Source organism: Carex rostrata, chromosome 11, assembly GCF_964058835.1.
Source record: "Carex rostrata chromosome 11, lpCarRost1.2, whole genome shotgun sequence".
In the NCBI taxonomy this organism is placed as follows: Eukaryota; Viridiplantae; Streptophyta; class Magnoliopsida; order Poales; family Cyperaceae; genus Carex; species Carex rostrata.
The window spans coordinates 4,949,206-4,973,434 of NC_135928.1; the positions used below are offsets into that span (position 1 = coordinate 4,949,206).

Below are 24,229 nucleotides of genomic sequence, written 5' to 3' on the forward strand. Positions count from 1 at the left end.
AGAGAAGAGGGAGCAGTGAGATCAGGAGGGGTGAGTGGGGAGATGGGAGAGTCATTTTCGTTTTTGTAGAGAGAGAGATCAGAAATTTATTTTGAAAAAAAAAAAGAGATCAGGAAATGAGTATAAAAGAAAGATCGTTAAAGTTGGACAGCTTTAAAAACGCATAAATTAGTGGGGACTGATAGTTAATGACAGTTAAAATCAGATCAGATTAGTGTTGTGGATAGAAACATTTTCACAAAAAAAAATATTAAATTGTGTTTGGTTGATAAAATTATGTCGGAGGTAAAAGATATAAAAGATAAAAAGTTTTCAACCTTGCATAATTATAATCAATATAATCAATTTTCTTTCTAATTTGAGGTGTAACATATAGAAATAAATTTTATTATAAATATTTTCAAAAAAAATAACGCAAATACCCAATTCTATATCTTACCTATATTATTCTCATACAAATTATTTGTCACAAACATACAACAACCATCGAATTTCTCATTAACCTTATAAATTTTAATTAACCAAATAAGAAATAAAAATAGAAGAAAAGTTAAATTTATTTTTCTTCATTAATCAAATATGAAATTGTTAAATATGTTAATCTTCCTTTCTATTCCATTTCATTGTCTTATATTCTTCACCTCCCTTCCTCTACTCTCCATCCAAACAAGGTGTGAAATAAAAAAAAAATTAAGGGATGTGATAATATTTTTCATAAAAAAAATTGGTCAAATTTTTCAAGTCGAACTAATTTTAATGGAGACCACGTTCTAGAATATCGGCAACAAATTTACATCCAGTGCAAGCAAGTATTGATACATAACATATCAAGTATTTACATCTAACATATCAAAATTTTCTAAATACTGAACATATAATTAACTCCCTATGAAGGTTGCATAGCTTGCGTTAGTTGGACTTTAATTCGAATTGAAATCTTCCATAAATAGTTTGTATAAAAACTAGAAGTAACAAATGTAAAATATTTAAAAATTTATTAATTTTTTTAACTTTTCATCATATCCAGAAAAACATCAAGTAATTATACATAACATATCTAACATGCCAAGTATTTATACTTTGAAGTATGAATACTTAAAGTTTTAAGTATTTATACTTAGCATATTAAGTCTCTACACATACCATGTTAAGAAGAAAAACAATGAAGTGAATAGAACCCAAAATTACTTCAATATGGATCTCATTTGAAATAGAAAACCGTGTATAAGACATTCATAGTTTTAGATTCGTAAAATTCCTCACAAATTGTTGAAAATATGAGCGAGATAGAACAGAGAAAAAAAGTCTCCTCTAAAATTGTGTAAAAGGTGAACGGATGATGAAAGAATAAAATGAGTAACTTTTTTTTTTATGTAAGTATCGATGCGCATGCATGCAAGTGTTTTTATATAACATATCAAATATTTAATATTTATATCCAACGTTCTAAGTGTGTGTGGAAAAATTAAAAAACGAGCTAAATTTGGTTAAATAAAAACAATTAACAAACTTAAAAAAAAAACAGTGAGTTGGGAGATTTCTTGAGGGACGGGAAAAGGGAGGACAAAATAATTTCCATAAAATAAAATTCAGCAATATTATTTCCTCAATACTTCTCTCGATTTCCTTCTTTGTCGATCCTCTAAAGAAAAATATATTTAACTCTTGATTCACCTCCGCATTATATTCCTTCACTTTTATCTCAATTGATTAAATTATGATCAACTATCGGATATTGCGGAGTTATCGTCAATCATTTTCATAATTGTGTTATAAGTAGCGATGTTTTCGAATTATTTTTGTGGTGCTTTCAAATCTTGTACAATAAAAATGTAACACGCTTGAGTATAGTATCTCGTACATGACTCAAATATTATTCGTTCAACTTAATTTACTTTTATTTAATTTGTTAACTATTCAAATTTTCTAAAAAAATATATACCTCTCAACAATCTTAAGTGTGTTGTATCTGAATTTTATTTCTGTTTTGATTTAAAATCTAAAAAACTTCATACAAAACGTCTATTGATCCGAACTCTGAATACGCAACTATAATAGTTAGATAAATTTACAAGTTATAAAATTTAAAACAACTATGTTATGAAAACTATCTATAACACAATGGGCAGAATGTAGATTGATAAAATATTCTAAATTCCTTCATGCGTGACTTCTTAAAAAAGTTTGGAGCAAATCTGAAAAATGTTGTGAATTAAATAAACTAATATGGGTTAGGTACTTAGGTGTACCTAACACCTTGTTTGGATGGAGAGTAGAGAAAGGGAGGGAATGGAACGCAAAAGAAATTTTTCTGTTGAATCGTGTCTGGTTGACAAAATTATATCTGAGGTGAAGGGTACAGGAGGTGAAATGTTTAACCTTATATCATTGTAATTAATAGAATTAGTTTCCCTTCCAATTTGGAGCGTAATGGATAAAAATAAATTTTGTTATAAATATATATAGAAAAAATAATACAAATGTCAAACTCTATATCTTACTAATATAATTCTCATACAATTTTTTTGTCATAAACCTACAACAAACACCAGATTTCTCATTAACCTTCTAAATATTAATCAACAAAACAAGAAATAAGTTTAAGCTGATAACAACTATTGGATTCTTGCAGGATGATTTTCTCTCATTAATCATCAAAACACGAAGAAGTTAAATATGTTAATCTTCATTTTTATTACATTCCATTCCATTCAATTATTCACCTCCCCTCACTTCCTCTACTCTCCATCGTGTAAATAGAACTTCCGAATATTGTCTAAAAAAAAAAAAAGAATAGCTTGTCAGTTTCAATTCATTTGGAATCTCAAAATACCCCCTACTGTTAGGGTATTTGCATTTCTTTGTATTCATGATAAATTACTAACTCATGAAAAAATGATTACAAGGGGTTTTCAATGTGCACATAGATGTGAAGTATGTCAGGTTCACCCTCTAGAGACTGCATTGCACCTTTTCTTCCAATGCCGCTCAGCAAGGGTGTTTTGGCATCTACTCTCGGTCAAGGCAGGCTTTAAAATAGTGCATCATGGAGATACAATGCATACCACTCTCTCTTAATTCCCAAAGATTGTGTAGAGGCCGGGTAGGAGCAAAAGCATGGGGCTCTTTTTTCTTTTGTGGTTGTTGGCACATATGGAAAAATCGGAACAGAATCATTTTTGATGGAAAAGGGGCTCTTCCAAGTGTGGTTGCGGATCAAGCTATGCATGAATTGAAGCTATGGATGAAATATTGTTAATTATAAATTAGGGGATGTATACTACAATATTTACCAGTTATTGTTGTTAAGTTGATTCCTCTTATTGTAATAGGAATATACTGTTGTAATTATCTGATAGCTTCTATCAGAATTTCAAAAGAATATTGTCTAAAACTTTTTATGCACTGGAGACTTAAATTTATGTTCATCAATTTCAAATGTTTAAGTAAACGACACGAACTCTGAACAATATTTTTCTGAACAGTAACTCGCGCGCAAGTAATAATATAATTAAAGAATCTAATCAATCCAAATTCGATAATTCAATTTTAAGGTAACTCGTGTTGAAATTAATGTTCATAATTTACTTTAAACTAGTTTATGAATGATAATTGTCCCATTTAGTTTGTATTTTGAGTCCTTACATTTATTTGTAAAATTTCTCTATTTCATTAATCTTAAAAAAAAAATCATCCTGCAAGAATCCAATAGTTGTTATCAGCTTAAACCTTCAAAACATAAACAGTACCATAATTTCTACCGCAAAAGGATATCGTGCGATCTAATTATATTTTTTTTTTTCAAATAAGGGCGAATTTGTGTACAACGGTGCTTAGTCACTTTCATAATTTTAAAAAATTTAGGGAGTGATAACAACATCCACACTAAAATACGCTTAAAGTTTTTGCACCATAATTATTATAACTATCTGGGAGGACCGCAAAACTTCAGTACTGAAATATTTTATAACAAGTATTAGTATTGTCATCCTCAACTATTTAACAATATACACAAAAATGTTTATACCTATGAGAAACTTTTACATGAATAATTGTCTCTCCAACTAAATCTCCCAAACGTTTCCGTGCCATAAATAACTGGGGAGATCAATCAAACTACATGGGAAGACCATACATGTTTTTAAAAGTATTAATATTGTCATAACTATCTGAGGGACCGCAAAACTTGATATTTTTTTACATATGACATTGGATGACGTCTGAAAGCATTGCAAATATATGTACCTATGCACTGAAGTAATTATATGTATATACATTATACAAAGTATAATATTCAGGCGTTTGATCATATAAAGTTACACATCGAAATATTAATATCTTAATTTGCAAGTATTTATACCTATGCACTAAAATATTTATACCTATGAAATCAATTATTTTTGTTAGAGGTGGACGATTGGGGAAGATTGACGGGAGATACATGATTCCCACTACTTTACTAAAGAAAGGTTGATGTGGGGACCATATCAAGTTACACATACAAGTATTAATATCTTATTTTGCAAATATTAAATCTTATTTTTCAAGTATTTATATCTATGCAAATTGACGCAAGAACAAGTACATCATTAGAGAAATGTTACTGTGAGAATTTTGAAGGGACTAATAAGAGGATATTCATATATTATTTAAAATTTTAATCATGCATATTGAATTAATTGAATTTTCAATTTTCTTTAAGTTTATTTCAGTCTTCTTACAAATTATCACATATGTACTTCTACTCTAATAGTTAGAATTTCAATTTATTATTATAAAAATTTGAGTTCAAATCTCCGTAATATATTATGCATTTTAAATCTAAATCATACCACATCAATTCAGGTCACGACCAAAAAATTATCAACTAAAAATTATAATATAAATAACACAAAAAAAGAATAAAAATTCGACCTGGTAAATTTTTTTAACACCGTTCAACAAACAGACAAATGGAAATTGTGCAGTAAAAAAAACAAAAAAACAAATGGAGATTGCAGTAATCGGAACCTCAGGACAATTCGGAGTGGGAAATAAGACTCGTCACCCGAGCAATGTCCAGACACTTCCCGAATACTCGATTGATTTTCTTTTGAATTAGGTCAGGGAGCGACTTCTTAGCTAGTTGGTCACGTGGACATGGTCTCCTCTCCAAGCAAGGAATGTTTGGACACTGGTCAGCCCCAGATACTTACAATAAGGTAATAAACAATCAAACCGGATATCTGATCTACTGCCCGATCTGCCCTTAAAACGTTACTCTTCGATTTTGACTGTCAGATATTATGTGGACGGTTTACATCATCTGGGACTACAAATGAATCTGAGCCTCCGAAGTTTCCGGACATGTCCATTTTGTTCAAAAATGGAGGACAAATAAACACTAACAGTACAGATAAGAAATGCATTAAGCAATCTCCGTCTCTCTCTCTAAACCCTAAGAAGAGCCGCTGCTGTGTCCTTGTGCCTTCTCCGAGCCCGAGGTCGGGGGTCGATTCGCCCTTCATCCCCGCCTCAATTTACTTGTACTCACTTCTCGCTCTATTTCTGTAAAGAAATTTGAGAAAATATCAACATATTGCCAGGCTTCGCTCCAGTTAGGTATGTGTTTATATGTATTTTGTTTCTCTAATTTCGGGCCCCTTGCTCCGTCAATCCCAGTCCACAGCTGATAGTTCATCAGGGAGTGCTTCGTAACGAGCATAAGATATGATTTTCTATAGTGACGCAGTCTCAGTTTTGTATTACATAAGTTTTTGGGATTGGATTTAGTTAGTTATATTTTTTTTTCAGTTTAGTATGTATTCCTTTTTGAGAGCTTTTGTGTTTAATTCAATTGTTAAATTGCATTGTAAACGAGGTTTTGTTTCACTGGGCGCTCTGAACTGCAATATTTCTCTTTTGCACTCTCAAATGCAGAATGTTCCATGCTTTTCTGTCAGGATTGAAGAACTCAAAATTTTTCTTCTATACAATGTGATTTGGTTAATGACCTAGCCAAGTGAGTTGTAGCATTTATCAATAGTTGAAAATCACAAACTTTTATTGTGATTTTATTCTATTGTGGCATAGTATCATCTACTATTAATTATCAAAGCTATTATGATCTGATTTGGTAATAGACATAATTTGGTTCATGTCTACAATTATACAAGCTGCTTGCTACAGCAGGAAAAATATAACCCGAGATAGCTGTTGTTTTAGTAATGCCATGGGAAAGCAGTATGTGTCCATGCTGAGTTCTTTAATCGAAGAACAAAAATAACATTGTGTTTTCCTAAAAAAAGGTTTTCTCTGCATGTCTCTCACTCACTCCTTCCTGATTTCACTTTCTCACTCTATCTAGTTTTGTTGCTTGCAGTGGGATGTCAAGCGTACAATTTGGAGCTCCATCAATGCCTCAATTGGGTGTACAACCCCGGGCAATATCAAGATACATAACCCCAGTTGTAGCATTATTTAATAATAATGCACCACCTTCTCAAAATAGGTACCTTTCCAAGTCTTGTTCTTAAGGAATCTCTTGGCTGAGGCAAATTATATGTGCACCCTGGCAGACCTTGAATTCTACCTATGCTTTCAATTCAATAGAGGAGAGTTTTTATGTAAATTTTGTATGATATGGGAAATATCATCTGCGGTCATAGCATATTGCCTATGTTGATCAAATGATGCCAAGATTATGATTTTTTGCTTGCTGGTTGTTTTACATTTGAGATAAGGTGGTAATTTGGGTATCTACCAAGGTAATTAGGAGAGTTGGATTATATATTTGTTTCATACTTAATAGTGTATATGGGATAGATTTTGGATTACAGGTGTATATGATATTTTGATTTCGTCTTTCCAGAGGTGGTTTTTCTTTTGTTGCGGGCACATGCAGTCCTTGTAAATTTGAAACATTTCTCTTGTTCACCTTGAGGGGAGAAATGTTTTTACATAAAACAAAGGGAGCAATTAAGTGTTGAAATTGTAGACAATGATCCTTGTTTTTGATGGACTTTTTATTCTTTTCATGTTAACAGCAGAAGCAGAATGAAATGCATGGCTCTATTTAATGGTTCATCTGTGCCATTGCTCAACCATGTGGCATCACCAAATTGTAGGCATAAGAGGGCTTCACGGTTTGTAGTAAGAGCTGATAGTGTAAGTTTTTTCTTGGTGACTAAAGTGCTCTAAAAGTTTCATATACTGGTTACAATAAGCTTTTTAATTGATTGGTTTCCAAGTAGAATTAACTTTTGAATGGATGTCTATTATATAAGCAAATGTTATTTTTTGTCTTAAAGATGGGATATATGAGGTAATCTTGATAGTGTGTTTAAATTTATTAGTTTTATGGGCTGGCCATTGACTTCAGATAATTTTCCGTAGGTTCACTGTTTAAAGGTTGTCATATTGGTAAAGATGATAGTAGTTTATTTAAGCATTTAACCTCTGGAATTGGTAGTCTATAATCACACCTTTTAACTTATAATATTTTCAGAACTTACTCGTTCCAATGTGGGAATCAATCTCAATAGTTTCAAATTTCAATGGATACAAATAATGGTATAAATTCGTTGCAACAGAAGGTGGTGTACACGGTCTTGTCAGTTTAGGGATTTTGCATTGGTTGCCTGGTTGGAGAAAACTGTTTTGGGTTTTTATCGTAACTTATTTAGAAGTTTGTGGACTAAAATGACTGTGGTTAGTACAGGATCCAATTTTCTCCTCCTTTTTTAATATATTCTTCTTTTTATTACATGAGAGAGAATATAAGTGACAATTTACTTTTCAGGATTATTATTCCATTCTTGGTGTGTCAAGAAATTCTAGTAAATCTGAAATCAAAAGTGGTTAGTATTTATTAACCTAACTTGACATTCTTTTCTTATAGACATGTATATGAGGAAAGTTCCAATGTCACAAACATTTGTATCATAAAATGCCACAAGTTCACTATTTCATTTCATGTTATAAATTTTAAACTCAATATCAAATCCAAACTGTTGTTATTGTTTATTTTCATGGGAAGATGCATTCAAATTAAAATTTCACGATTTGGGAAGTTTCATTTTATATTAAGATTTTAAAAAATAAATGTATTGAAATTAATCGTTCACTAGATTTGTTCATTTTTTTTAACTTTTTTATCTACTACGAAATGAACTTTGAAATCTTAAAATTTGAAGTGGACATAAGCTCTCATGTAAATAAACAAGATTGACAGTTTGGAGTTCAAATTTTATAATATAAATGAAGAAGTGCGTTTGTGGCATCCTGTGGCACCAAGACCTTGTGCCCTTGGAACCGTTCTCTTTGTATAAATACCTGTGTCTTTTGTATCGGACATAAATTACTCAGAAAATCATTTTTCCTATTTTATTGAACAGCATATCGCAAACTTGCAAGGAGCTACCATCCTGATGTGAACAAGTGAGTGGAATTGCCTTGTCCTCTATATATTTAAGATAAAAATGAAATGAAATGAAATTTTATCTTTTGTAGGAATTAGTCGTCCTCAGTTTTTAGCAGAAAATGTTGAAAAGAAGTCCTATACTGTGCTAATTTGATAAGATGATTTATTAGCTTAAATAATGATCAATATGCCATGCTAGCTGTCTGTCCTTGAAAAAAATAGTTAGTCTTTCTTTTATGATGTATTATGAGGGGGAAACATACTAGACAGACTCGTTTTGAAGTGTCAACCTGCTTTAGATGAATTCAGAGGTGAAGTTTATAATCCTTTTCATCCTCCTTTGGTTAGAGAACCTGGAGCAGAGCAGAAGTTTAAGGAGATAAGCAATGCATATGAAGTTCTCTCAGATGATGAGAAGCGATCAATCTATGATAAATACGGTGAAGCTGGTCTTAAAGGATCTGGCATGGGCACGGGTGTAAGTCCTTTTTCGGGATACATACATTTAAGAAAATATAATTATGAACAGAAAACTTCTGCTATAAAACAAAAAGGAGAGGAAAAACAAAAGAGAAAAGGAAAATAAATAAACCATATTTTTGGGGCTGGCACTTCGCACTAAAATCAACTGGTTCTGTGGATGGTTCAGTGGCCCCTTTTGCGGGTTTCTTAGTATAGTTGGACTCATGAAAAAAAAGAAAAAGAAAAAAAAAAGCATTTTTGCTGAGAGGCAGTTTTGTCACCTATGCCAAAATAAACAACAACAACCAAGCCTTTGGTCTCAACCAAGTTGGGGTAGGCTATAAATGAAACCCAACTGGAGTATGCCAAAATAAACAGAGACACTATTACACAAGCATATGTACATTAAAGTAAGAAAATTTATACTGTCAAAATATTATTATGAGATGGTTGATGGTTCTCGGTTGTACTTACTGCTGAAAAGAATTCTCTTCCTAGTAACTATCATTAAAGCTAATTTCCTCGGCACTTCACTGCTGAAATTAACTACTTTCAGGATTTTACGAACCCATTCGATCTATTTGAGTCTCTATTTGAGGGCTTTGGCGGAATGGGGGGTAGTATGGGGGGGCGTGCAGCCCGCAACCGGCCAGTGCAGGGTGATGATGAGACCTACAGCCTTGTGCTCAATTTCAAGGAGGCCGTCTTTGGGGTTGAGAAGGAGATTGAGATTCGCCGCCTTGAGAAATGTTCCACCTGTGAAGGATCAGGTGCAAAACCTGGTACCAAGCCCACTACATGCCGTACATGTGGTGGCCAGGGCCAAGTGGTTTCTTCTGCTCGAACACCACTGGGAGTATTCCAGCAGGTATGCTTCTCTTTCTCTTTATCTATTTTAAGTATGTGGATATGAGTATAGGGCATGTCTCCATCAGAATACGATGCTTTATATCTATATCTTGAGTACATGCAATAGAAATAAAGAAAGCTTGAACGGAAGACCAGAAAAGGGACCAGAACGCATGGTTTGAAACCCATTGAATACCACCTGTGGTGACCATTGGCCGTTTAGGCTTTGCTCAAGGAACTGTATATATTTTTTCTTGTTACCCTGGATGCAGAAAGGAGAGGTCATTACACATCCACAACTATGAATAGCATGTGTCCCAGTACAAGGAAATATCAAGTTTGGGATAGGTTCACATGATAAGTAAAATATTTGACAATCTTGGCTATAGCTTCTTAATGGACCTAGTAGTATTAGGTGAGGGGCCAGCAGTAGATCCCTCTTTTAATATGATAATTGTCATGGTAAAATCCTCATGCTTAATGGGTGAGTGAGAGAGAGAGAGAGAGAGAGAGAGAGTTGGTAGGGTGGGGGGTTAAAAAAAGGCTCCCGTTAACTCTGGCATTCATTTATTTTTAGATGCCTCTTGTGGGAATAGAACTTGTGCCTTACCGTAGAGCGGGGAGGCTCATTACCATCTGAGCTAGGTTTAAAAGGTTCGTGATGGAAACAAGTTTCAATTTCTTAGGGCAGGGATATCTATATGAGGTCCTTTAGAGAGATCATATAGTCTTTGATACTTAATTGGGCAGATTTCATCCTTTTAAGTAGGTATAAGGCTGAAACTGAAAGTGATCCTGATAACAAAAAGGAAAAAGCCAAATAAATATAATGAATCTAAAAATTTACAAAAAGATGGAAAAAAATAAGTCCTAGACACAAGTCCTACAGCTTCATTGAAATTGTGCTAGAAGTGAGAATCAACTACCGCACATCTTGGGTAATATTTGTATTGATTAAACTAACGGTACATATCAGTTCCATATCTGACTTGCTTCATGGCATTGTACCAAAACCATACAAATTTTAAATATGTTATATATTCCTCTGTATACAGGTCTCCACATGTTCGACATGTGATGGTTCTGGGGAGTCCTCGACCTCATGTAGTACCTGTAATGGTGATGGTCGTGTCAGGAAGAGTAAGCGTATCAGCCTCAAAGTACCAGCCGGGGTTGATTCTGGCAGCAGATTGAGGGTTCGATCAGAAGGTAATGCAGGAAGACGTGGTGGACCCCCTGGTGACCTGTATGTCTTCATAGAGGTGTTGTCAGACCCAGTACTGAAACGGGACGGGACAAACCTGTTGTACACATGCAAGGTGTCTTATATTGATGCCATCCTGGGGACCACAGTGAAGGTTCCTACGGTTGATGGCACAGTTGATCTGAAGATTCCTGCAGGGACACAGCCTGGTACCACCTTGGTGATGGCTAAGAAAGGTGTACCTTACTTGGGGAAGCCCAATGCTAGGGGAGACCAGCTTGTACGGGTACAAGTAGAGATACCAAAACGGTTGAGTAGTGAAGAAAGGAAACTGATCGAGGAGCTGGCGGGCCTTAGCAAGGCAACTACTGCTAGTAGGAGGTGATGCCTCCAGTTCTCATTTTTGGTCCTTTTTTTTCCTTAGCTTTTTTTCTTTTTCTTTTTCAGTCGTGAGTATTATGACAAGTTGGTGGTTTTATTTCATATACTAGGTTAGGTCAAGAAAATTAGTAAATTGAAGGGAATTTTATGTGGTGATCAAACTTGTATTCTCCTGGGCCATTTAGGGATGTATTGCTGGATTCTTTTCTTTTGTCATTCAAACATGAAAGCTAGCTTAATAATAGATAGATACAAGATGGCATTGATGTCATGTATTGGAAATTATAATCAAGTTCTTTCTATTATTTATAGACATAATAAGCATATTTAAATATTATTTTTATTTTAGCATTCATTTGAATTTCATAATTCTTTGAAATGATTTGCTCTCGAAAATGACCGAAGTAACTTCGGTTTAATTGAAAAAAAAATCTGGTAAAGACACTACTGGGGCGCATACGTAATTATATGAAATTTTATTGCTCAAAAAATATCTGTTAGGCGCACGAGATTCATTAGGGACAATTGTAATTAGGAGAACAATATAACAGATTGTTAGTTACATTGCTGTTTCATGTTATGTCTCCTATATCTGATTGGGTTGGATTACACTGGTTATATAAATCAGATCATTGTAACTATTGTGATTAATGAAAACATAATCATTCTATGCCAACATCTCTCTCTCTCTATTCTGTCTTCTATCAATTTCCCTTTCTTCGAATTAGTCTATTTTGATACACGTCTTTGTTAAACATAAAGGACAGTTAATTTTGCGGTCATCAGGGGGAGAAATATGTCTTGTCAGTTCCTTTAAAAGAAATAATTGTCTATTTTGATTTGTTTAGCAGGCCTCAGATTTGTTGTGCGCGGTCTAATGACCCGAATTCTCCATACGACTTTGTTTACTTTTTCGAAATTTGGGGTTTTGATACTTGGGAGTGTGACTAATATGCTTTCGGTAGCACTTCGGCCGAAGTGCTACCGGTCCAAATTTCAAATTTCAAAATCCAAATAGCTGATCCAAACCGTTTATCCTGTTCTCCATATTAATATGTGCTTGGAGACCAATTTTTACATTTTTCTGAATTTTTTTATTATTTATTAAGCCACTTTGAAAATTGTTGATCCAACGGTAGCTTAACAAAACAGTAAAATCAGAAACCACCGTTGGATCAGCGATTTTCAAAGTGGCTTAATAAATAGTAAAAAAATTCAGAAAAATGTAAAATTTGGTCTCCAAACACATATTAATATGGAGAACATGATGAACGGTTTGGATCGGCTATTTGAATTTTGAAATTTGAAATTTGGACCGGTAGCACTTCGGACGAAGTGCTACCGAAAGCATATTAGTCACACTCTTGATACTTGATATTATTTATGTACTTCTAAGTACGAAGGTTACTTTATAATAAGAGTTCCAGGTGTTTGCAGCTAGCAATCTCAGCACAAAGATCTAGCTAAGCAAGACAGATATTTATGCTTTTGGAATGAATTATTTATAGTGCGTGTTTCAAGTGTCCTCAAGAAAAGCTTTTGGCATCAATACTAATTGTTTTAGTGAAGAAATACCCTTGAAAATTTTCATGTTAAAATACTAATTGCAATACAAGGTGGATGCCAGTTCGTCGTATCTCTAATGGGTCATACAAACTTTAAACATACCTCGTTAGGCCACTAAAATACAAGCAGTGAACGCTAGATGATATAGTATGAAAATATTGTTCCCTTCCTGTTTGAAAAGTCTATATAAAAAGGTGTCCTCTTGAAGAAAGCTCTAACAATCAAACAAGCACAGTAAAGCATGTCATCTCTTTTCAGTCTTAATTTACCAATACACTGATATATTCATATTTACTTGTTTATACTTGTATGAGTTGAGTAGATTTATATACAGATGTAACCATTTGCCAATATTTGTCACATCGTAAAATTTCACACCCTGATATCTATGCACAATTGTATAATTCATTTTTACATATAGACAGCTATTTATCCATAGTAACACCCCTGGCTCTGAGCTCTACATGCTGCTTTCCATTAATTTTTGGCTCGACAACCAACATAGCCTCAGCCTCTTCTGACGATTTATTCTCCCCTTCACATGTCACAGATACAGACCCAATAAAAGGAGGAATGCCAGTAGACTTGTCAGTATAATTGTTTTTATCATTTTTCTCACAGGAAACAATTTCCCATTCCTCCTTGACAGAGGTGATATCTTTCTTCTCCCCCTGGTGCCTCTCTACCTCGAAGGCTGTTGGGAGGATGACGTAGTCGTTTACCGGGTTGTAAAACGGGTCAGGTTCACCAGCCTTTAGCCATTGTTTTAGAATCCGGAATACGTGCCTGTCACAGACTATTCCCCGATGGTCGGCCGGTACACCGATGCGCGAAATTGCATTTAGGCCATCAGCCTGTAGAAAAATTACATGACAAGAAAATAACCATTGCATGACATATATATACAAACAAGCAGAAAAGGCATTTTCACACTTATATAGGGATGCTAGCATCATACAGATCTATGATAGAATAAAAGTTTGCCGCCTCTTGCATATATTTCTACTATTTACTTGAGACATATTCACTATCTACCCCTAGTTTCTGGGAGCAACAGAAACTAACACATTCAAATAGCTTTTCACAGAACAGTTGCTGAAATCGCAAGCAACAGTATAACCAAATAACATTTATCTCCATTCACTATCAGACAATAATTTGGACTATCTGATAACAAAATCTTTAGAAAATCAAGCACAAATGCTTACCTTGGCTGATTCAGCTGGAACTGATCCATCACCTGTAACGAAGATGAACTGTGGCTGAAAATATAAACAGAAAAAAGAAAAGGGAAAAGGCCCATCAGATGATGAAAGGAAATGGTGCAAGGTAGATTTAACAGAAACCAAGTGGAGACTAATTACACTCTACATAAATCAAATACAACACTTATAGGAATGATAATGCTGACTGTTTATTGGAAATAGGGAGCACCTATAAACATATCTATGTATTTAATTCTATTTTTCTAATCTGTTTATTCATCCATTCATTGTTTATCCATTTATTCATTATATTTGTTAAGCTTGGAGAACCTGAAGAGAGAGAATTTGCTCAACGTCTGAAATAGGCGCAAGTTCGCTGCCATAGCTGTGCAGAGAGAACAAAAAAAATAGCACATTTGATTAGTAGAAAATAATATTCCTTCAATATTCACGAAATTTCCATTTTGGTCCCCTAGAATCTAACACTTATTTGGTCCTCAAAGTTAGATGAAAGTGTTTTGTTTAAAAACTTTGTAAATTTTCATTATTTAATCCATCTATAACCCTCTCTATCAAGAAACTCAACTGTCATGTTTTTCCTTTTAGGAAGTTTAAGGATGATTTCAGTAAATAATTAAAATTATTATGGAGTGTATAAAGCTAACCAAACACTATGACCAGTATCAACATTGATTCCATATATGTTATAAAACTCGACTGCATCTGGAAGCTTAGCACGAGATAAAATCTCTCTTGTTTTGTCTGTCCATTTCAATATCTCCTTATTTAAAGGGAAAGAAAGCTGGGCCCCACCACAAGAAACCTGTCAAACATAAGACAAAATACCAGGGCATTTTGACATATTCATCCATCAAAAGAGGACAAGAGGCACTTCATGCAAAAAAAAAAAAAGTGACAGAGAGAAAAAATATATATATATATACATTGTGGCATTTCAAGAATACAGGTTTGACTTCCCCTTGGATTGAATTATTAAAACCTTTCCAAAAATGATGGTACAGAGCCAGTCTAGTGCTGGAAAAAACAAACCAGTATTGGTAAGTGGGAAAGACTCGTGTTTATATAGCATATAGATTATTGTAATAACTAAGGAATTCAAGGTAATGTAAATACGTTTTTCTTTTAATATATTCATTAGTGGGCAATAAACCCTTTTAACCTTCAAAAAAATAAAAGTGGGAAAGACTCACTTTATGGTTGGAAAGAGCTTGCGCCATGAGAGGAATAACTTCCTTGGGTCCATATGACTCTAAGAGAGATATTGATTGGCCCGAATTGTCAACCCTCTGTCTCCACACTTGCAAGACTGGAATGTCATTCCAGTCAAAGTCTGGCGATGCCATTAGCTCGTATATTGATGGGCATTCAATCAGCTAATGTAAAAAATATTATTAGTAAGAAAAGGTGAACAAGAACTACAAAATAATTGGTTCTCTTTCTGCTGCTATTCAATGTTTGTAAGTGCCTGAAGATTGGGTGTCATTTCAGAAACAGAAAATGATAAATTTAAAGAAAATAGATACCAGTTGTTGCATGCTCCATTTGGAAATGAAAAAATTGGCCTCCCATCCTTCCAGAAATGACATTCCATTTAATAGACTAGTCGTTATGTACCCTGGAGCACCTATAGGAAAATCATACCATATAAAAGCTTGGCATAGATGCATTATGCAAAAAGATATGCATATAGCATATAATTAATTTAAAAATTTATGTTACTCAAACATACCTTGAAAAGGGGCAGCTATTGCAACCCAGCGCTTAACATATTTCTCGAATATCTAAACATATGAGGTTTTAGGGACACAAGTCTAAAAGAATAGTCACAGTAATTTAAATAAAATCATAATAGTCTTAAACCAAATGGCTAAATTATGTTCTTTCTTCTAAGCTTTTCAATGTGGCCCCTTATTCTAAGCTTGCTGTACTGAACTAAAAAGGATTCATGTTCACATAGGCACATACTTCAGTTGTGATCAGTTCCAAGTGCAGCACACTTAGGTTTTGGAACCTAATTCTGTATTAAATGAGTTCAAAGGTAAAGGTACAGCTTTTTAAATAATAGAAAAAAGAGAGTTACATCAGTGTGGAGACTCATGAAGCATTTAACAAGCAAACCTCCCATTGAATGTGTAATGATAGTTAATTTCCTTTCTCCAGCCGAGATGTAAGCCGTCTCTAACTTCTCCTGAAATTTCTTTATTGTTTCCTCTAGCCTGGAGAGAGAAAGTAGGTTGCTGTTCAGTGTAGATTAGGTGGTTTGAACATTCATGGCTGTATGTTTTCCTTTTTTTATTTTACAACATGAAGGCAGCCTCTGCCTTCCTATCAAGCGATCGATCGAGAGAGAGAATAATGCTTTGAGTTAACATCTTAGGTTAAGTAAAATTTAATTCCAACAGCTAAAGATATTCAATGACCATTTCCTACACTCCAGAAAATATAACCCATTTTTGACATTCTATAAAAGGTTAGTTTGAAGGCACATACAAATTTACAACTTTAGATGAAACGGTCTCCATTTTAAGAAGGCAGCCTGATGCTACTGCAATTGTACTAATTCTTATTTTTCACATTTTCTAAATCTGTAACATTGTTTTTCATTACATCATAATAATCTGAAAATAAAAGCATGAAATTTTCTAAATTGAGAGGCAAAGTGCAGCTTTGTATCAAATTACTGGAAAGATCCATAAAACACAGTACTCCTGTGCAAAAGGAAAGTACAATTGTAGAGATTTCAATTTTGCTAAAAAGAAACCTCTGTATATAGTGATACCTGTTACTTTGCCGGAAGTCGAAGCCAAATCCAAAGAGGGTAGTGCCTTCTTGGTAACCCCATTTAATCATCTCCGCAATCATATCATGATAATAGCCGACAGAGTCACTTCCAATCATCTAATATCAGGGTTGAAGAACATGTAAAGCTGTTTAATTCGGATATTTCGGCCTGAGTCAATATTTTTTTAGCTTTCATTTTGGGTTGGTGAGCAAGAACTGGCAACCTCTTTCCTCCTTATTGCATTTAACAACTAGAAGGATCAGGAGAGATAGTACCAGATTGCAATTTGTTTCGCGTAGCAGCCAAATAAAGAGTTGGAAAAATTTACCATGTTGATACATGGTTGTAAACTGTGCTATTCTTCTTTTATCACTTCTGCAATGTTGGCTGATGGTTTCTAGCACTACACTAGCTGCTGGTAGATTGGTACCAGCTAAGTTTTGTATGAACATTAGTTTCTAATGAAAACTGGTGGCTTTGACATTTAAAAAAAAGAAAAGAAAAAGAGTTGCAAATAATCAAGAGGTGGTGAGGATGAATAATCAGCATTGGGCATAGTTAACCATCATTCCAACAAAAAACTCGTCTATTTCAGAACAGGGCGTTTAAATAGCTCCTAATCAAACTCCCTCTCGAGAAATTTTTTTGTGTTCTTTTTTTGATGCATTCCTTGGGATTAACTAATCCCATACTTCTCTGCACACAGGAGGGGATGAGGAAGCAATGATTGCAAATGTGCAATTCTCAGAATATTGCTAATCAAGATTGCAAAATTATTTTTCTTCTGGGAGTCAGGAAGGCTGTGGACCATTTTTGCTAATTCCTAAGAAATTCCATATTTGAACTCATAACAAGCACTTAATTTAAGAAAAGAAAAAAGAACTTGAAGGTACAAAATGGGATACCATATCTGGATCCAACACATCAATAGCATAGAGTCCGTATCTGTCTTCTGGTACGACAATTCTTGTTTTCTCATCCAAAGAAACAGATTTTCCTAAATAGAACACAAGTAGTTCTCCTCTCAGAATAGAAATTTTTAACCACTTTATAAACAATTTAAGGCAAAGTCAGTTTACTTTCAAGACCAAATTAAATTGATTAAAAGCAATGAGCCTTTGGTCGCACCAATAATACCTCAAAATATGGGCAAAATAATTTTCTTTGCATATAATTATTTATTTGATTGTGGGTCCACAGGAAATGGAAAGCACAAAAGGACCAGTATGGCCAAATAACAGTAATGCGGCATGTTGAAGCTGGTGCATGCTAATTAAATATAACAATGCTTAAAATAATTAACCCCATTTATAGCATCTACTATCTACGGATAAATACGTGCATGTGACCTCAAAAAGTAGCTAGATTCCCTTTAGAACATCAAACCCTCAGATATGATATTTTTATCAACTCCAGTCAAAACACATCCATATATATAATAATTGACTTTTCAATCATTGATTGGAAAACAAAGATGGTATTATGGTATCTAATTAAAATTTTATACCTAAATATACCTCTTATCAGATATACCACATGCGAAGAAGCAACAAAATGTACAAACCAAAGAACAACCTTGCATAAAGGTTTCTCGACAACTACCTACACTATGTCTATAATTGCACGCGGTATTTTTTTTTAATTTAAAAGTGATATGAATAAAAATGATCACCTACCAGTGGAGGGGTCGAAGCGGGACCAGAGCTTAGTGCGGAACTCATGATCGGCGCCTAAAATCCGTATCCAAACCCGCTCGGTTTTCTTCCCTTCTTCATCAACCGCATGCAAAACCGAACCCGCTATCCCCGGCACGAGCAATACCGGATCCAAATTTGGGTTCACTACATACTCTTGCTTCTGCACAATCTTGAGCCACAGCTCGATAGCTCGTATCAGCTCCTCCAACAAAGCCATGTCCGAATTGAGAATTTTCTCTCGAAGAGGTGCGTCAAATAAAGCTTGAACTTCGAAGGGGCAGCAATATTCGAAGAAGGAAATTTGGCGTAGAAGCGCCTTGTTTTTGGTGGATTTGTTTTTTCCCGGAAGGGAAGCAGAGTGATGCTTCCTCCTTTGGGAAGGGAAGAAGTATTGTTTTTTTTCTCTCCCTAATTTCTTAGTAAAAAGATAAAGCAAAATAAGGAAACCGAAATTGAAAGATATCTTTTACTGTTAAATTCAGACCGGAAACGCTTAGGAGGTACGGTTCAGGCAACGTACAAACTGGAAAATCTATTGTAATGTACAAAAATGGACAAGTCTAGTTTGTTTTACATTTATGGTATAAATGTAATATTTGAACGCCACGTGCTAATTCAATGCATTTTTCTTGGTTTTCATTGACTACATCATTAAATAAAATTTAAATAAAGTGGATATACTAATACCACACGACATCTTTGGAAAAACTTGGACACGTCACACTGTGGACATGGTCTAATTTTAATACAAAGCATGTGTTAAGTAAAAACAATGGAATATTTTGTTATTAACACTCACTAAATATGTGTTTGGTAATTTTTGAAAATTCAGAAGACATTGATTATTTGATTTAAAATTATTAAATTTCATAAACAGATTATATGATTTGAATTTTGAAATAAATAGTGTATATGCATAAATTTAGAGTTTTTACAAATGAAACTTTCTCTAACGAGAAAAAATGGAGATTTAATTTAACTTGATTTGTACACAAATCATATTGTAATAGATTGGTGTGGGAGTTGACAGAAAATTACTTTAAATTTAAATTTATAGGCACTGTACATAATTTCATCTATATTTCTAATAACTAATCAACGAATTTACTTGCAACTTACAAATTTGTTTAAACTTTTTGAAATTTTATTGTCAAGATTATAAAAATAATCATAATCTTCCTCTAAGAATTCACTTAGGCATGTTGTGATTCTCCTTAGGTCTAAAACTATATATTTGAGTTACATAAGTATTCAGGTTAAATATATACAAAATATGTTTAATTATATAAGGATTTATCTGGAGTAATATAAGAAATCAGCTTAGTTAATAAATTTCAGCTTAATTATTTAACTTTTTTTTATTAAAGGGTCTCGATACACCCCAACATCTTTTAGATGTTATTTTCGAGAATTAAATATGTATCGCTTTAAAAAAAGACGAAAGTTTGTGTCACTGTACTAAATTTGCGATTATACTTAACTATTTAACTTAATTTGATAAGTTATAATATTCATTAATTCAAGAGTAAGCTGGAATTTATTGTTTGGCTTCATTAATTGTTGAACTTAATTAGCTTAGTTTCATAGAATTTTATTTTAGGCAGGTTATAAGGCTAGCTTGCGTGTCTTAATATTTGTCGAACTTATCTTAGTTTTTTCAATGGGATTTATGTTAGACATGTTATCGCTTACCTTGCGTGTCTTAATTTTTAACTTATCAAAACACCATTTAAAGTTCTTCTGTTTTGTCAAATATGTTGAGCCACACGTGCAAATCCGTCGGACCATTTGGTGGAGATTATGCTGGGTAGGAAAATAAATCGTATAGAGTATTAGCTAGTCAAATTATTTTCAAAATAGAGAAGGGTTCAAATGCATTACAATTTTGTATTTTAATATGTTTCACATTTTTTATCTCTTTTTTCTAAGTTTGAACTGTTCAATATAATCTTTATAATAAAATATTCTTGGATACCAAATTTTATATTTTTTATATTTTTTTTCCTTTTTTTTTACATATGTACTTTATCGGATAATCTAAAATATCTTTAAAATAGTGATTTTGTATCTATTTTTTTTTAAATATAAAATTTAGTCTCAAAATATATTTTATTATGAAGATTATGTTAAGCGGTTCAGATCGACTGTTCGGACTTTGCAAACGAAAATAAAAGATGTGGAGTATATTGAAATACAAAAATTATGATGCATTTGAATCCTCCTCTTGATAATAATAAATAAAGATGATAACAAGGGTTGTAGGTATATTCCAAAATGATGATAGGACTTGTTTTCCTACGGGGCGGAAAGATGCATCTTAAATTTTAAAAGAGATATCCGAAAAAAAAAAATATGTCGAATCTACCAAATTTTTAATTATTTTTTTAATAATAACAATAATATTAACGTAATATCTCTTGTTAAAAATCATAACAAGAATTTTTGTTTTGTAAAACTAAAGTTGTTTTATCTCAAATAGCTTATTGTTCAGTGATCAGCCAGAAATTTTTATTCATAGAAATTGTTTAAAAAGAAGAGAGAGAAATAGTGTACCCTGTGCAATAGATATCGGAAACGGAATACCTGCCAACGCTCTAATCTTTTTTTATTCTTTTCTTTTACAATTTTTTTTTACATTCTTTGCATTATAGTTGTCACAGAAAATTTAAAAAAATCTTAGATCGGAGGAACAGAGGTCGGCACAAGCAAAAATCTTAAATCTTAGATTCTCTTTACTTAACGGTTTGAGATTAACTCCCATCCGCGTTGAGACTCGGACTAGCGTAGGGAGCAGTATTATTGAACTTTAAGATTTGTGCCAAGTTAAAAAGAACAGTCTAGATCCAGTAATTATAAAAGATTGCTTATTACGATATTGGGGAGGATCTAAATTTCCTTGTACATTCCCTGCTTCAAATTTTTGGACCGTATTTTCTTCCTTCTCCAACTTATTAATTTTATGTGCAACCTTTCATATTATTATGTTGTTGTTGAAATTAAAAAATAAATAAAAATTAGAGTGCTGGCAAGAATTCTGATTCAAAATTTTAACTATATTTTTTTCCCTAATATTTATACAAATATTGCACCGGATACAATATTTATCTTTCTCTCTTCTTTTCCAACCATTTCTATAAATTAAAAGTTCTCGTCATCTTTTATTTTTACTATAAAAGCTCAGAAATAAATTTGTTGTTATTCTTGAGGAATAACAGGAACCTATGATTCCAATACCATCCGTTAATATTGATTGAGATTCGCGCATGAAAAACTTTTTTTTATTGAAATTCGCACTTAAAAAGATGTGAACGGATGGGATTGAAATCGCAAATTCCTGTTATTCCTCAAGAATAACATCAAATTTATGTCCGCTTACAAGAGAAGCCATAGGTGATTCTGAAATCGTCATGGCAATCTGAGCACCCCCTCCCCTCCCTCCACCCCACCCACCCACATACATATCTGCTTCCTACTTATTTTCTTCATCTGAGCCAGTGCTTCTGTCTGGTGGATCGGGTCATCACTTTTGGTGCTTCCTCCTAGTGGATATGGTCATTGCTCTGCTCCGTCGTCGTACGAGCTGGTGCTTCCATCTAGCGAATTTGGCCATCATTCCTTGGTGTTTCCACTTCATGGATCTGGTCATCGCTCTTCGCATCGTTCTTCTAGGGGTTTTTATATTCCAAGACAAGCGGTTCACTTTTTCTTCTCTTCATCTATGCTCATCTTCCCCTCTTTGGCAATGGAAGAGTGGGTGGAATGAGTTATACATATAGTTACTTACTTTATATGTTGTTGTTTTGTATTGGGATTTGTTTATGTGCTCTCTTTCTTCTTCTCTTCTCTCTCCCCTTTTTGCTCCCCACACTGGCTGTTCTTCATTGAGACATCTGAGTGGTGACTGTCTCGGTCTGGTTAATTTAGTTCCTGGTCCGGTTTGATTCAGTGCCTCTATTGGGACTTTTGAGTGTTGATTGTTATGGCCTGGTTGATTTAGTTTTCAGTCTGGTGTGATTTAGTGTCTTCTACGATGAAATCTGCTAGTAGGACAACTATATACACAAAGAAAACCATCAATAAGCTCCTATCATTTTCATCAAGCAAGGATTTATAAAATTGTATCCACGTGATGCACATATCACTGTGTGTTTTTAGTTTGTTTACAGCTATATGTTTTTTTAGATATTTTTTTTTATCTAATCTTATATAATAGCTGGTTTGTAACTCTTTAAATTAATAAAATTATTGACGGGTTTTCCCGAAAAAAGAAGAAGTAGATTTGTTTCCTAAAAGCTCCCGTAATCAGCAGTGTTTGATTGATTGTTGAGTACTATACGTATGCATTGTCCTTGTCATTTCATTTCATTTTCTTTCTTCAGATTATAGTACAAATATTATTTTTCTTGTTGTCTTTTTATAATTTTGTGAGATGTACTCTACGCATTCTCTTCTCTGTGTTGTATTTTTTAACAGATTATCTGGCAAATCCTTCTGGAGTAATTCATCACTTTATCTGCTGCACGCACATGGTCCACAATTGTTGCCAACTTGTCCCGCATCTTTATACTAAGAATTATCTCACTCGTTTAGTTTAGAAAAAAGTCATTTTAATGTTGGCTTTTGAACATCTTTAACAATGAATTATCTTTTTCTTTATTTTTCATTTGGGAAAGAAATGAGGAAAAAATGAAAATAAATGTTGGTTAGTAAGATGTATATTGTACGCTCGTGTTCCGTGTGCAGACCATCATTGATGCCATCATGCGATTTCTTATTTTTCCAATTTTCTTGTTCTAATCAGAGCGGCAACTGATCTCGTCGGTTGCCGCGCTAACGAGAAATCTCAAGGATTATCGATGTTATGCGGCCTTACAAAATGTACGACTTTGTACGGCCAAAAGTTGCAGAAGGTATTGACAAATATGACTCGTGGAGAGTAAATATAACCTGATCGTTTAAGTTTGAATTTTGACAGATATGAGTATGACTCGTAGTCTGAGTATTAGAAGGAGAAGTTAAATAAACACAGTACGTCTTATCCAAACTGATTCGATGGTTTTTTTTTTTTGAAAAGTTGGTAGTAGCTACTAATGTTGTATTAGTATAAAGCCATCTCGGAGTTTTTTGGATCCTCCACACAACGGGTATCATATCCTCCCGGTGCGTATCCTTCGCTCGATGACCCGATTGTGAGGCATGCATATTTATTCACGCATGGTGAGTCTGGACAGACTACAGTTTTTGATCCTGGAGTGTAGGCATCTGACATTGAGAAGGTTCATGACGAATAGGTTCATGTGGAAGATGTCGATGAGGAGGACAACTCAGACGAGGTAGATGAGACGCCACTCTCCAGGCGGGGTAGAGGGTTCAAGAAGAAGAAGGTGAGGAAGGTATTTAGTCCAGACACGTAGGTTTTGATTTATACTTTATTAGATGTTTTGTCAGATATTGTGATTTATTAAATGTTTGTTGAGATACTGTGACTTATTTACTTTGTTGTTTTATTATTCATTTGTTTTGTTGTTATTTATTTATTTTGTTGTTTATAACATTATTTCTTCGTATACAAATGACATTTCAAACGACCAATATTTTAAAAATAAACGACATAATCATAATTTTGATCCGAAAAACGAACAATAGTTTAAAATACACGAC

General features: G+C 33.6%; 2 protein-coding genes across 4 annotated transcripts; one reads left to right on the top strand and one right to left on the bottom strand.

Moving 5' to 3' along the window:
- Window positions 1-5,347: 5,347 nt before the first annotated feature.
- Window positions 5,348-11,554, top strand: LOC144561556 (chaperone protein dnaJ A7A, chloroplastic-like). Of its 2 annotated transcripts, none has more exons than XM_078310532.1 (8): window positions 5,348-5,601; window positions 6,362-6,490; window positions 7,026-7,146; window positions 7,781-7,838; window positions 8,376-8,418; window positions 8,750-8,879; window positions 9,420-9,731; window positions 10,768-11,554. In XM_078310532.1, the coding sequence occupies exons 2-8, from the start codon at window positions 6,366-6,368 to the stop codon at window positions 11,299-11,301; spliced, it is 1,323 nt and encodes a 440-aa protein (XP_078166658.1). In that variant the 5' UTR covers window positions 5,348-5,601; window positions 6,362-6,365; the 3' UTR covers window positions 11,302-11,554. The 2 variants fall into 2 exon arrangements, with proteins under 2 accessions (XP_078166658.1, XP_078166659.1); XM_078310533.1 differs by having other exon boundaries at window positions 5,352-5,601; window positions 7,029-7,146.
- A 1,596-nt stretch (window positions 11,555-13,150) lies between these two features.
- On the bottom strand, window positions 13,151-19,077 carry LOC144561732 (alpha/beta-Hydrolases superfamily protein). Of its 2 annotated transcripts, none has more exons than XM_078310817.1 (11): window positions 18,548-19,077; window positions 17,777-17,868; window positions 16,869-16,987; window positions 16,170-16,305; window positions 15,819-15,870; window positions 15,613-15,713; window positions 15,280-15,462; window positions 14,734-14,891; window positions 14,399-14,453; window positions 14,072-14,125; window positions 13,151-13,717 (listed from the first exon to the last, which is right to left on the bottom strand). In XM_078310817.1, exons 1-11 carry the CDS (start codon window positions 18,783-18,785, stop codon window positions 13,289-13,291), a joined length of 1,617 nt encoding a protein of 538 aa, XP_078166943.1. In that variant the 5' UTR covers window positions 18,786-19,077; the 3' UTR covers window positions 13,151-13,288. The 2 variants fall into 2 exon arrangements, with proteins under 2 accessions (XP_078166943.1, XP_078166944.1); XM_078310818.1 differs by having other exon boundaries at window positions 18,544-18,736.
- Between the last annotated feature and the right edge of the window lie 5,152 nt (window positions 19,078-24,229).

Coding starts and splice junctions, on each gene's coding strand:
- LOC144561732 (XM_078310817.1), bottom strand. CDS start 18,785: ATGGCTTTGTTGGAGGAGCTGATACGAGCTATCGAGCTGTGGCTCAAG. Junction 15,463..15,612: donor AATGGAGCATGCAACAACTG/GTATCTATTTTC, acceptor TTTTTACATTAG/CTGATTGAATGCCCATCAAT. Junction 13,718..14,071: donor TTCCAGCTGAATCAGCCAAG/GTAAGCATTTGT, acceptor ATTTTTCTACAG/GCTGATGGCCTAAATGCAAT.
- LOC144561556 (XM_078310532.1), top strand. CDS start 6,366: ATGTCAAGCGTACAATTTGGAGCTCCATCAATGCCTCAATTGGGTGTA. Junction 6,491..7,025: donor GCACCACCTTCTCAAAATAG/GTACCTTTCCAA, acceptor TCATGTTAACAG/CAGAAGCAGAATGAAATGCA. Junction 8,419..8,749: donor TACCATCCTGATGTGAACAA/GTGAGTGGAATT, acceptor TCCTTTGGTTAG/AGAACCTGGAGCAGAGCAGA.